Source organism: Carassius gibelio, chromosome B4 (assembly GCF_023724105.1).
Source record: "Carassius gibelio isolate Cgi1373 ecotype wild population from Czech Republic chromosome B4, carGib1.2-hapl.c, whole genome shotgun sequence".
NCBI lineage: Eukaryota > Metazoa > Chordata > Actinopteri > Cypriniformes > Cyprinidae > Carassius > Carassius gibelio.
In genome coordinates, this window is record NC_068399.1 from 6,224,398 (window position 1) to 6,236,922 (window position 12,525).

General features: G+C 36.7%; 1 protein-coding gene across 2 annotated transcripts; it reads right to left on the reverse strand.

Annotated features, from left to right (window-relative positions):
• Window positions 1-292: 292 nt before the first annotated feature.
• On the reverse strand, window positions 293-12,265 carry LOC127956040 (gastrula zinc finger protein XlCGF7.1-like). 2 transcript variants are annotated; one of them, XM_052553795.1, is made up of 4 exons: window positions 12,154-12,265; window positions 11,211-11,367; window positions 956-1,311; window positions 293-871 (listed from the first exon to the last, which is right to left on the reverse strand). In XM_052553795.1, exons 2-4 carry the CDS (start codon window positions 11,299-11,301, stop codon window positions 506-508), a joined length of 813 nt encoding a protein of 270 aa, XP_052409755.1. In that variant the 5' UTR covers window positions 11,302-11,367; window positions 12,154-12,265; the 3' UTR covers window positions 293-505. The 2 variants fall into 2 exon arrangements, with proteins under 2 accessions (XP_052409755.1, XP_052409754.1); XM_052553794.1 differs by having other exon boundaries at window positions 293-1,311.
• Between the last annotated feature and the right edge of the window lie 260 nt (window positions 12,266-12,525).

Genomic DNA, 12,525 nt, shown 5'->3' on the forward strand with positions numbered 1-12,525 from the left:
CTGTAATGTTTTCTCTTGGCTCTTGGTTCTAAATAAATGCGACTTATAGTCCGGTGCGACTTATAAATGTTTTTTTCCTCTTCATGACGTATTTTTGGACTGATGCGACTTATACTTAGGTGCGACTTATAGACTGAAGAATACGGTATGTTCTATTGTGAATAAAATGTTGTCTTATGTGATTTGAATTTTTTTTTATTTTTCATTTAAAAACATAACAGGCACAACATTTCTGGAATTTCGGTTTGTAGTTCACATGTTTACAAATTTTGGAAAAGGAGGGTCAATCAAATAACAGCACATTTAAATGTATTGGTAACATCTGAAGCAATAAACTCCTAAAGTAAATCTTCATGTGTTCATTAAGGGTTGCTTTACGTCTGAAATGCTTTCCACACGGTTGACATGTGTAGGGTCTCTCTCCAGTGTGAATTCTCATATGGGAATGAAGGGATACTTCATGTCTGAAGCTCTTTCCACACTAAGAGCATGTGTGAAGCTCCTCTCAGGTGTGAATTCTCATATGGGAATGAAGGGCGATTTTATGTCTGAAGCTCTTTCCACACTTAGAGCATGTGTGAAGCTCCTCTCTGCTGTGAATTCTCATATGGGAATGAAGGGCTATTTTATGTCTGAAGCTCTTTTCACATTGTGGGCAGGCAAAATTCCTCTCTCCATCGTGAAGAGTCATGTGGTTTATAAAGTTCCCTCTTTGAACGAAACTCTTACCACAATGTTGACAGTTGTAAGGTCTCTCTCCAGTGTGAATTCTCTTGTGGTTTTCAAGGTTTTGTTTTAGACTGAAACTCTTTCCACATTGATTACAGATGAAAGGTTTTTCTCCTGTGTGAATTCTCGTGTGGTTTTCAAGGTTTTGTTTTAGAGTAAAACTTTTTCCACATTGTTGACAGGTGTAAGGTTTCTCTCCTGTGTGAGTTCTCATGTGGTTTGCAAGGTTTTGTTTTAGAGTGAAACTCTTTCCACATTGTTGACAGGTGTAAGGTTTCTCTCCTGTGTGAGTTCTCATGTGTACGTTAAGGTTTTGTTTCTGACTGAAACTCTTCCCACATTGTTGACAAGTGAAACGTCTCTCTGCCGTGTGAACTCTCATGTGGATGCGAAGGTTTTGTTTTTTATTGAAACTCTTTCCACATTCAGGGCAGGTGCAAAATTCACAAGATTTCTTCTGGGCTCTTTTACGTGTGGAAGTATTTGTGGATTTTTTTCCAGTTTTATAATCATGATGTTCCTCATAATTTTCCTCTTGTATTTCATTCAGTTCTTGCCTCTCCTCTTTCAGTGGCATCCGGTCTACAGGGAAAAAACAAATACATGTTAACCCCACACTTTAAACGCTAACTATAACACTGTTTAAAAATGTCATAAAAATGGTACTACACTGTAAAAAACATAAAATGCATTATAGTAAATGTTTGCTATTTCTGTGTGCTGCAATATAGTTTGAATAGGGTTGCAGTTTCGGTTAAGTGAAAGTGACGTGACATTCAGCCAAGTATGGTGAACCAAACTCAAAATTCGTGCTCTGCATTTAACCCATCCGAAGTGCACACACACAGAGCAGTGAACACACACACACACCCGGAGCAGTGGGCAGCCATTTATGCTGCGGCACCTGGGGAGCAGTTGGGGGTTCGATGCCTTGCTCAAGGGCACCTAAGTCGTGGTATTGAAGGTGGAGAGAGAACTGTACATGCAGTCCCCCCACCCACAATTCCTGCTGGCCTGAGACTCGAACTCACAACCTTTCGATTGCAAGTCCGACTCTCTAACCATTAGGCCACGACTATCCCCAAAGGATATTATTTGTGGTGAGAACCAGTCAATCTACACCTAAATTAATCCATATGCAAGTCTTCAACAACAGGAGAACATGCAAAGTCCACAAAGAAAGGCATCCTGTCCCAGCTTGGGCTTGAACCTGGGACCTTCTTGATGTGAGGCAACAGTGCTTTCATGCCCTTTCATGCTCTCAGATTTTTAAGGAACATGCTTACTAAGGCTAGCCATCTTGCTTAGATTTTAATCATTTTCAGTGAAACACTTGTGCTTTGTGATCATACTGATAATGTGCCTGCCTTATCTGGTTGTTATTGGTAGCACACTTGTTCCTAAGCTATCTGGTTGTTGCCGATTACGCTTTTCAGGTTTGGCAATATACTCAATAGGTTATTTGGTTATGGGTAATGTGCTTGTGGCTATGGCTTACGCAGGTTTTTGGCAACATTCTTGTTCATTCTGTGTGTAAGGTCTACATGCTTGCTGCTTAAAGTTGTCTTGTCTAGGTCCTTCAGGAGTAGGTCAAGGTTGTGCCATGAGGGATGCAACTACAAACCTGATTCCCAAAAAGTTGGTACACTGTTCAAATTGTGAATAAAAACAGAATGCAATGATGTGGAAGTTTCAAATGTCAAAATTTTATTCAGAATACAACATAGATGACATATCAAATGTTTAAACTGAGAAAATGTATCATTTTAAGGGAAAAATAAGTTGATTTTAATTTTCATGGCAACAACACATCTCAAAAAAGTTGGGACAAGGCCATGTTTACCACTGTGTGGCATCCCCTCTTCTTTTTATAACAGTCTGCAAACGTCTGGGGACTGAGGAGACAAGTTGCTCAAGTTTAGGAATAGGAATGTTGTCCCATTCTTGTCTAATACAGGCTTCTAGCTGCTCAACTGTCTTAGGTCTTATTTGTCGCATCTTCCTCTTTATGGTGTGCCAAATGTTTTCTACCTTTCAGCAGTTTTTGATGGTGCCTTTCCAGATGTGTAAGCTGCCCATGCCACACAAACTCATGCAACCCCATACCATCAGAGATGCAGGCTTCTGAACTGAGCGCTGATAACAACTTGGGTTGTCCTTGTCCTCTTTAGTCCGGATGACATGGTGTGCAAGTTTTTCAAAAAAAAACCTTACATTTTTGATTCGTCTGATCACAGAACAGTTTTCCACTTTGCCACAGTCTATTTTAAATGAACCTTGACCCAGAGAAAACGCCTGCGATTCTGGATCATGTTAAATATGTCTTCTTTTTTGACATATAGAGTTTTAGCTGGCCCATGTGATTTCCATTTCAGTAGCATTCCTGTATGTGATGCAATGCCGTCTAAGGGCCCCAAATATCACGGGCATCCAGTATGATTTTCAGGCCTTGAACCTTACGTACAGAGATTGTTCCAGATTATCTGAATCTTTGTATGATATTATGCACTGTAGATGGTAAGAACTTCAAACTCTTTGCAATTTTTCTTTGAGAAACTCCTTTCTGATATTGCTCCATATTTTTTGCCGCAGCATTGGGGGAATTGGTGATCCTCTGCCCATCTTGACTTCTGATAGACACTGCCACTCTTAGATGCTCTTTTTATACCCAATCATGTTGCCAATTTACCTAATAAGTTGCAAATTGGTCCTCCAGCTGTTCCTTATATTATATTTAACCTGGCCCAACATTTTTGGAATGTGTATATCTCATGAAATCCAAAATGAAAATGTCTCACTTTAAACATTTTATATATCTATATTCTATTGTGAATAAAATATAAGTTTATGAGATTTGTAAAGTATTCCATTTGTTTTTTACTCTGTCCGAATGTGCAGTGTCCCAACTTTTTTGGAATCGGGTTTGTACTCCATTCATATGAAACCAAGACATTCCCTTTCAGTCAGCGAACGTCAACATTATGGCGATACTGAGGTATTGGAGTTCCTATGGATAGCAATGAACTGCTTGGATTGACATTAATGCTTGTCCAGGACAAGGGGATGTGGACGGGCAAGTGAAAGAGAAATTGACTTTCCTGATCAGACAAGTAGCCTAACTCGAAAAAGTCAATGCCAAAAACAATAATAACTACCTTTATAAGTTAAATAACCTTTGCTATAGGGGTGTGCGATATATTTAGGTTACGATAATTTAGTAATTGTTGTTTCAACGAATATATTGCAAGAATCAAAACACCTACAGAGTGCATGCATACATTACGTAAAGAAATCTAGTTTAGACTAGCTAATGTGCAAGTACATTCTTTCACTGCATGGTTTAGTATTAAAATGCATGGAGAATTATTAGAAAATTCAAGAAAATTTATTTATATACTTTCATATAGTTCTGTATAGTATATGCTCCAGAAATCATGATTACAAATGTGATTTTATAACAGTTCAATTAAAAGACTTACGTTTAGACAACATAGTGCCTACCATTTTTGCTCTTTTTCACCAACAAAAATAACTCCAAACACAGCCCTGTTTCACATCTCTGAGCAACATGACAGTGCTTTTTGTTCCTGAATGATACAACTGTTTCAATTATTTGGTTCAATGACTCGCTTATTAACAGTGACCTGATGCCACCTACTTGTACAATCAAGAGCAAGTCACTTTTATATATTCAGACAAGTAAATGAAAAGATTGTTATGATATTTGGAGACGCTGTTGAGCCAGTGCATCTGTGCTGAGGGAAGCTCAGGGAATAAAAAAGCTGGTAATATGAACTCCTTGGTGGTGAATAAGTCTACCTAAGCATTCATTTTGTTGTCTGGCAACATAAACGGTCAAATATATCAATGAAAACAGGTTCATTGAGAATTTAGCTGCATCAGAACACAGTATGTGGGCACAGAGAGGCAAAAAAATGTAATGATAAATTAAATGTAAACAGGCTTGTGTAAATAAATTGGTCAGTGCAAAGAAAGACAAGTAATGAGAACCTTGTATTTCTTTTTTCATGTGTCTAATAGACATGAACAAGTTCTTTGAAAAACATCTATAATAATAATGTTTTATTTATATAGTGCCTTTCCTGTGCTCAAGGACACTTTACAAAAGAAGAGATAATACGTGTAAGCATTGATGGAAAACAATAATTAAAGATACAGTAAAGGAAAATCATATGGACAGGGCAGCATACAGACAAAGAGTCAAGCATAGCAAAAATACAAATACAAAGCAGGACTTTAGAGAAAAACATGCAAAGAAATATTTTATTAAACAAAGCATTCAGATATAACATTCAGAAAACAGAGTTTTGAGTAATGATGTCAATTTGGATATATTATTAACACAGCAAAGTGAGCAGGGGAGAGAATTCCAGAGTTTGGGCACGATAATACTGAATGATCTGCCCCCCCATTGAAGAGAGACAGTGTCAAGGGGCAACGAGAAGGCCAGAGTCAGAGTGAATCAGGGTATAGGGTAGGCAACTGGAAGCCAGTGGAGATCATACAAAATTGGGGTTATATGAGCAGAACATTTGATATGGGTGAGTATTCTAGCAACAGAGTTATGAATGTATTGTAATCTAGAGATGGAGCTGGCAGGTAAACCAAAGAGGGCATTACAGTAATCAAGGCGTGGTGAACCAAATGCATGGATGACAGTTTTAGCCCCAATCCCAATTCTAATTTATACCCCTTCCCCTTCCCCTCCGCCTACCCCTTCCCCGTGTCCCTTGAAACAGAGTGTCAAGGGGTATGGGAGAAAATATTCCCCTAAGGATTGGGACACCACTACCATGACGTCACACGTCATCATTCGTCGTCTAGCTCTTACATATACTGGTGTGCTGGTCTGCATTAGAGACTTTAATTATCGTTCTGTATTAATGAGCTGCTTACTGACACCCACACAAATCGGAAATAACGCAGCTCACACATCCAGTAGAAAATAAACTTGTCAACGCTGTCCCACTTAAATACTGAATCGCTACATTATATTTTTCAGCGACGAGAGGATACAATCGCTGTTTTTAAGTAAACTCACTCTAAAAAGATAAACGCACAGACGCGAATACACGCAACTTCCATTCTCTCTCTCTCTTTCAATATTTGAGAAAATGGATTAGCGATTTCTAATTACTGGGGGGGATAAGTCTACGGCAGTTATCGCCCTGTTCAGACATATGCTGTGGCACTATCATGCAGTCTGTAATGACATAACATTAGCAAATATTAGTGATTTTTTGCAAACATTTATTTGAGTAACATAACCATTAATATGAACTCATATAACAAATGATTACTTTTCATTAAAATCTTTCGTTAAAATCTTTAAAATATTTATGCCAAAAAAGCTTACATTTATGTGTCTTTTTGTTCGCTGTAGCAGCCATGTTGCCGAGATAATTCATACCCCTTTGTTTGAAGTGTGGTCCCGAAAAATCTTCATTTGAAGGGCTATCTGGCCCTTCCCATTCAACCAAAAGAGAATTGAGACACCTCTACCCCTTCACGTGAACGCGCGAAACGGGGAAGGGCTAAGGGGTAGAATTGGGATTGGGCCTTAGCGTCTTTGGTACTGATGAAGGGACAGAGTTTGGCAATGTGACATAAATGAAAGCATGCAGATTTAGTCATAGAGTTAATGCGAGACTTAAAGGAGAGTGTTGAGTCGAAGATTACACCTACATGTTTAACAGTACTAGATGGTTTAATGAGAGAGCCAGCAATCTCACAGGTGAATTTGGTAGAAATGTTGCTGGTAAGTGTGGGAGTTCCAATAAAAATGATCTCAGTTTTGTCCATGTTTCGGTTTTGGAAAATTTAAATTAAGCCAATTTTATGTTTTTCACACAAGCAGAGATTTTGTATAAAACACTAGAGGTAAAGAATGATGCAGTATCAATAGCTTTCAGATTGCGGTATGAAATAACAGTCTTAAGGCATTTTGTATGCATAGGCAGATTTAAGATAAAATCAAGAAGTTTGTGGTCAGAGATACCAGTGTCAGAAGAAGAGATAGAAATGATATCCACCCTTGCTGTACATATCAGATTAAGGATATGACCATGAGTATGGGTTGGAAAATGAACATATTGAGTCAGATTAAAACATTAAAAAACAGACAGTAATTGGTTAGTGTTAGAGCAAACAGTATCAACTTGAATAACGAAGTCACCAAGCAGAGGAATGGGAAATGACAATGAGCAGGCAAGGGTTAACAGTTCACAGTTAACAGTTCAGAAAAAAAGTTGGACAAGGCTTTAGGAGCACAGTAAAGCAAGATAATTATGAGACAGACAGCCTTCAATACTATATATTCAAATGAATTGCAAATTGTCAAATTGTTAAGAGTCAAAGAATGTTCCAATAGATGACAGTGAGGCCACCCCCTATACCATGCCGTTGAGGTCAGGACAGATACTTATATCCATCAGATGCGAGAAGATTTAACAGAAAATCAGCCGGAGCTTGCCAAGTTTCAGTGAGAAGAAAAATGTCAAGTTCATTGTCAGTGATAATTTCATTGAGATACGGGGCTTTTTCCAATAATGATCGACACTTCAAAAGCACAAAATGACGATGCAGAGAATTCAGATTAGCAGTACGATGCTGGGCATCAGTCAGATAAATTAGAGAGTGATGCATAGTAGAGCCGGCAGCCAATTGTTTGGACACGGATGTCAGTCTATGATTAGTCTAGAATGGTTAAAGGGAGAGAATGAAAATAAATGCAATGGCACAGGTCAAACATGTATATTTAGTTCAACAACAACAATTAAAATGAAACCCAGCAGAACACACATACACAAAAATTATAATAAATACAGGGAAAGGGATTAAAAGGAAACTCCGTTTCCACCATCATGCCATCCTATATGTCTTTCATTTATCAGATCAACACAAACTAAGAGTTTTAGGGGAACAAAAATTGTATCTTTATATAATGCAAGTGTATGGGACATCCAAAAATGACTCTTTGAAAAATTATACACAAAGAGAATATGACAGTAAATCATGCAACCCGTTAATGAATCACTGTCTTCTTAAAGCTGCGGTAGGGAACTTTTGACGCTCTAGCGGTTAATAAACAGAACTGCTTGCGTCTTGCGGAAGAAAATCGTAGCCGGAGCTACTTCTCTCTGTTTATGTCTATGAAGAATCACAAAGGTACTGGGTTACTCCGCTTATTATATACATTTTTCTACATTTTGAACACAAACAAAGTTACGCACCGCAGCTCTGATTGGTCGTTTTCTTACCGGGAGCGGTCCGTAACTGCAAATGGCAATAGGACCACTGGGAGGAGCCAGAGGAGCTTGATTTTTTCACAGATTATCTGTCTCATACTCTACTGTCAGGACATTATGACAGGTTTCACAAATATGTAAAAAATATTTTTTTACAAAAGTTCCCTACAGCACCTTTTAAGTGAAATAGGCATATGTAAGAAAAATACAAATACCAATATTTTAATCATGTTCACTTTGAGTGGTTTCTGAAGTGGTGATGTCCCCTTGCATTATATGGACTAAAATATTTGCTTGTGTTCATGTGAAGAAAGAGAGTCGTAAACATCTGGGATGACAGAGGTTCAGTAAATGGTTCATTTTTAGGTGAACTATCCCTTTGAAGAGCAAGATGTGATGGAGAGGCTAGAAATATATTCCAGACAGAATACAAGAATGTATTGAATTAATGAGGAGAGTCATAGAATAGAAACATACAATGCCACTTTATTTGTGTTGTCTATTCAACGTCACTGTCTAAAAGGACAATTCATCTTTTAAATGTTTATTTGGGGCATTTTTTTTTTTTTTTAGGAAATATTGATAAATAATTATTTGTGACTAATAAGATTAATTAATGAAAAAAGCATTTAACTCTTAAGATTTTAAAAATATTCACTGACAGTCCTAATTCCCACTTAATGATTCATATAATGACATATTGTAAATACAACTTATCCACCACCTGGTAAGAACATCACTAAACATGAATTACTATTAGTTTAGCATTTAATGTTTATTTAAACACTTTTTTGATTTGTAACATTTAATAATAATAAAATATTAATTTTATTTAAATTCTCATCACTGATTTTATTTGACATTAATTTTGTGCATTCAGCTAATATATTACATAGCTAATGGCTCTATCAAAACAGAACAAATAATGAATAAACATTTTTGGGCGGGAAAACTTTGCTACCTCAGTGTGCTTCCTCAGATTTGATGGTGAACTTTTGAAGCCAGACATTTGATGAAAGTCCTAATTGAAGTAGAAATGTGTGTGTTTGATGCATGAAAACAATGATCATTAGTTCTCACGTCAGGCACACACGTTTAAAGGTGCCATATGCAAAAATTGAGGTAAAAATATCCATAACATGACCTACACGCATCAAAAGAATGAGAAGAAATAAGGGCGATGATGTCATTTAAAAAATTTCAAGTTATAGTGCTGCAGATATATCAACCTTAATTAGCATTAGCATTACTACCCCCGGCCCGGCAGGTGCTAATGTTAGCGATGGCTAACCGTAGCTGCGTTTGATAATTAGCTAGCTATAACTTAACGTTACCCATTTTATTATATCATAACTAACCTGCTCTGTCTAGTCTGTTGGACTTTGCTTCGTGGTTTTCCTGTGTGTGAAAAAATTGATGTGTGGGGTGAAAGCGTGTGAAAAGAGTCAATTGCGTGTGTCTCACGGTGAATGCCTGAGAGATGGCACATTAGTTCCCAAGCAGAATAAAGGACAGGTTGATTATTGCTGTTTAGCGTTTGTATTAATCTATGATATGTCCCTGTACGCAAACAGGGACACATCATAGATTAATACAAAATAAATACAAAATAAATTAAAAGTGATACATGGACCAAGGTGTCTGAGATTGTTCATTTTAAGTAAAGGATCCTAATATTTCGTCCACAACAATATTTAATGAGGTTAACTTATAACTCCTTGTGGTTAGAGCGTCTGAGCGCTCACAAATCTTTCTGCAGCGTGTAGCAGTCGATTCTGTCCGTTTCCCCTCGGGTTGTCAGGTCCGTGTAATAAACCCAACCAAATAGTTAATCAAACATTTTCCCAAAGTAGCCTAAATTCTGCGGATTTGGCAACATTCCCGCATGCAAATACCAAACACACCTGGATGTAAGGAAAGCAAAATGGGACAAATTTCTTGCTACACTGCAGCATAGTAAAATGATTCTCACACTCCTGTTTATGTTCTTTTTTTTATTATTCATCTTGCAGTTGTTCCGTTATTTTTGTCTTATGTTTTTACATTTCAAGTTGAAAAATCTCTCGTCCTAAATTTATTTTCAAGTTTAAGATTTAGGACGGTATTTTGAACTATTTGACTTGCCGTACATCCAGTCACGCTTCTTGCTCACGCTAGTTCTGATCGTACGTATAGTAATTCGGTATGGTATCTGGTATGGAATGTGGAGTATGACTTGATTTTTTTTTTTGCCAAACATTACAGATGGCACCTTTAAGCTTCTGTTAACCATATTAAATGTGCATAAGATAAAAAAAATCTAATGTATCTTTCAAGATAAAATTAAATTGTAAAGTAAACAGTTTTTTTCTTAAGATAATAATCAAGTAAAAGTACAAGTAGTCCGTTTAAATTGTAGTTGAGTAAATTACAAATCCCCCAAAATAATACTTAAATACAGTAATCAAGTAAAATTACTCAAGTATTTTACATCTCTGCTTAGCTGCGATGGTAAATATCCAATATTCATTGCGGAAGTGAGAAAGAAAATGAGGCAGATAAGAGAAGAAAAAAGAAAACCTTTTGCCCGAGACATGTTAGTTCTGAGTAAATGAGAGCCAATCACAGGCGAAAACTATATTAGCCAGACCGTAAACGCCACTTCACCAAAAACAGCACAGCGCACAGATAGCAAGCAATACATTTTATTTTTTTTATTCCTTATTAAAGTTTGCCTGCGTCACTGAACTTGCTACACGAAACACCAGACCAGACCAGAAGTTTTAAATCAGCACAGCCAGCAAACGAATGCTTCTGTTTAGAATGAGAACACATTTTTCCGAGCCGAGTCGTACCACGTACTGAATAAGCGCAACATGACTATGATTTCACAGATGAGCATATATTTGTCCATGACTTTGTTGATTACACTATTTAAAAACTTGAAAAGTATAAATTTAAGGTACATTTAGAACAGATAAAAATGTGCGATTAAGATACGATTAATCACGAGTTATCTCTTGACAGTCATGTGATTAATTGCAGTTCAATATTTTAATCGATTGACAGGTCTAATCTAAATGCATCTGTACTGTATGTGTGAACATTTCTAAGGGAGAGAGAGCTCATTAATTATGACACTCAGAAATAATTAATTATTAAGACATTCATCAGAAATAGATATTTTAATAAGGATCAAATGAGTGAGTTAAGCTTTGAGAATAAAAAACCAACCTGTTTGTTGTTCAGTATCTTCATGTTGTAGACTGAATACTTTTTCGATCCTTATGTCTTCACTTTCCTCTTTAATAAACGCCATCTTCATAATAGCGAGTCATATGGATCTCAGATGATTCACCGGGAGTTCTTCTCCGTTTCTGGACAATTTGCCCTGTTTAAGATGAGTATAATTAACAGAAGGAAAAAATAGGTAAACTAAATCTCTAGATGGGTCTCAGTCAGCTCCTTAGTTTGTTAGGCAGCACGCTGGTAACCCAGTTCAGTGATAGTTGTAGCGTCTGCTGCATTTGCAATTGTTGGTAAAAGCTGTCATCATACATAGGGACAGGAATCTTAAGGAATTTAACAATCCTGGTCCTGATTCTATTAGCATTTTTTTTTTTTTTTTTTTGCAATTTTTGCCAAATGCAGGAATCAATTTTAATAAGAAATGAAAATCTAACAATTTGGTTGAAAAACAAAATAATAATGTATATATAATTACGTATTGTTGCTAAGAACATTATACCTTAACTAATTCAGATCTCAAAAGTAGGTCATAACAGTCTTTCGATTCATAAAAAATGTTGGTTAATTTTTTTTTCTCGATTCCCAAAACGTAGGCTTACAAGTTTATTTACACGTTTAAGTGTCGTCAGCAAGCGCTGTATCGAGCGGCGTTTGGTGAATCAGTTTGACTTTCAAAAAGCTCTGTTACTGCATTACTAACTGAACAAATCTGTCTTTATGATAAACTCATTCTCGATATCGGGAGCAAAATGAGATGCATCTTTTTGATGCGGTTTACAAGCACAAAATAAGGATCACAAATGCTGCATAAAGCGTTATGATATTACACTCCAGAATATATAAACCGTTTTACGGTCCTTGTAATAACTGTACAAATGTCTGAACTGTCAGCATCGATTTTAACACTTTTCAAAATAAAAACACACACCTCGCTTCAGCAGAATCCCAACAGATGCAGGAGAGCGGCGCAGAATTATGACGTCACATCGACACACCAAAATAATAGTCCAGCTCCTGGACTGGAGTGTGGGCAGTCGCTTGTGTTCAAGTCTTTCTTCTTCTTCTTCTTCTAACTTTTTATGGCGGATGGCAAACCAACTTTTTGGTGCATTTACCGCCACCGACTGGACTGGAGTGTGAAGCACTGATAGACAAATGACAAAAAAAAAAAAAAAAAAAAAAAAAAAGAAATTATATATGTATATTAAATTCTGTTAATTATTCCTATTTCTTTAATGTATTTTATAATAACACCATATATTCTTCTTTGTCCTGCTTTCTCGTTCAAAAGACTTATCAT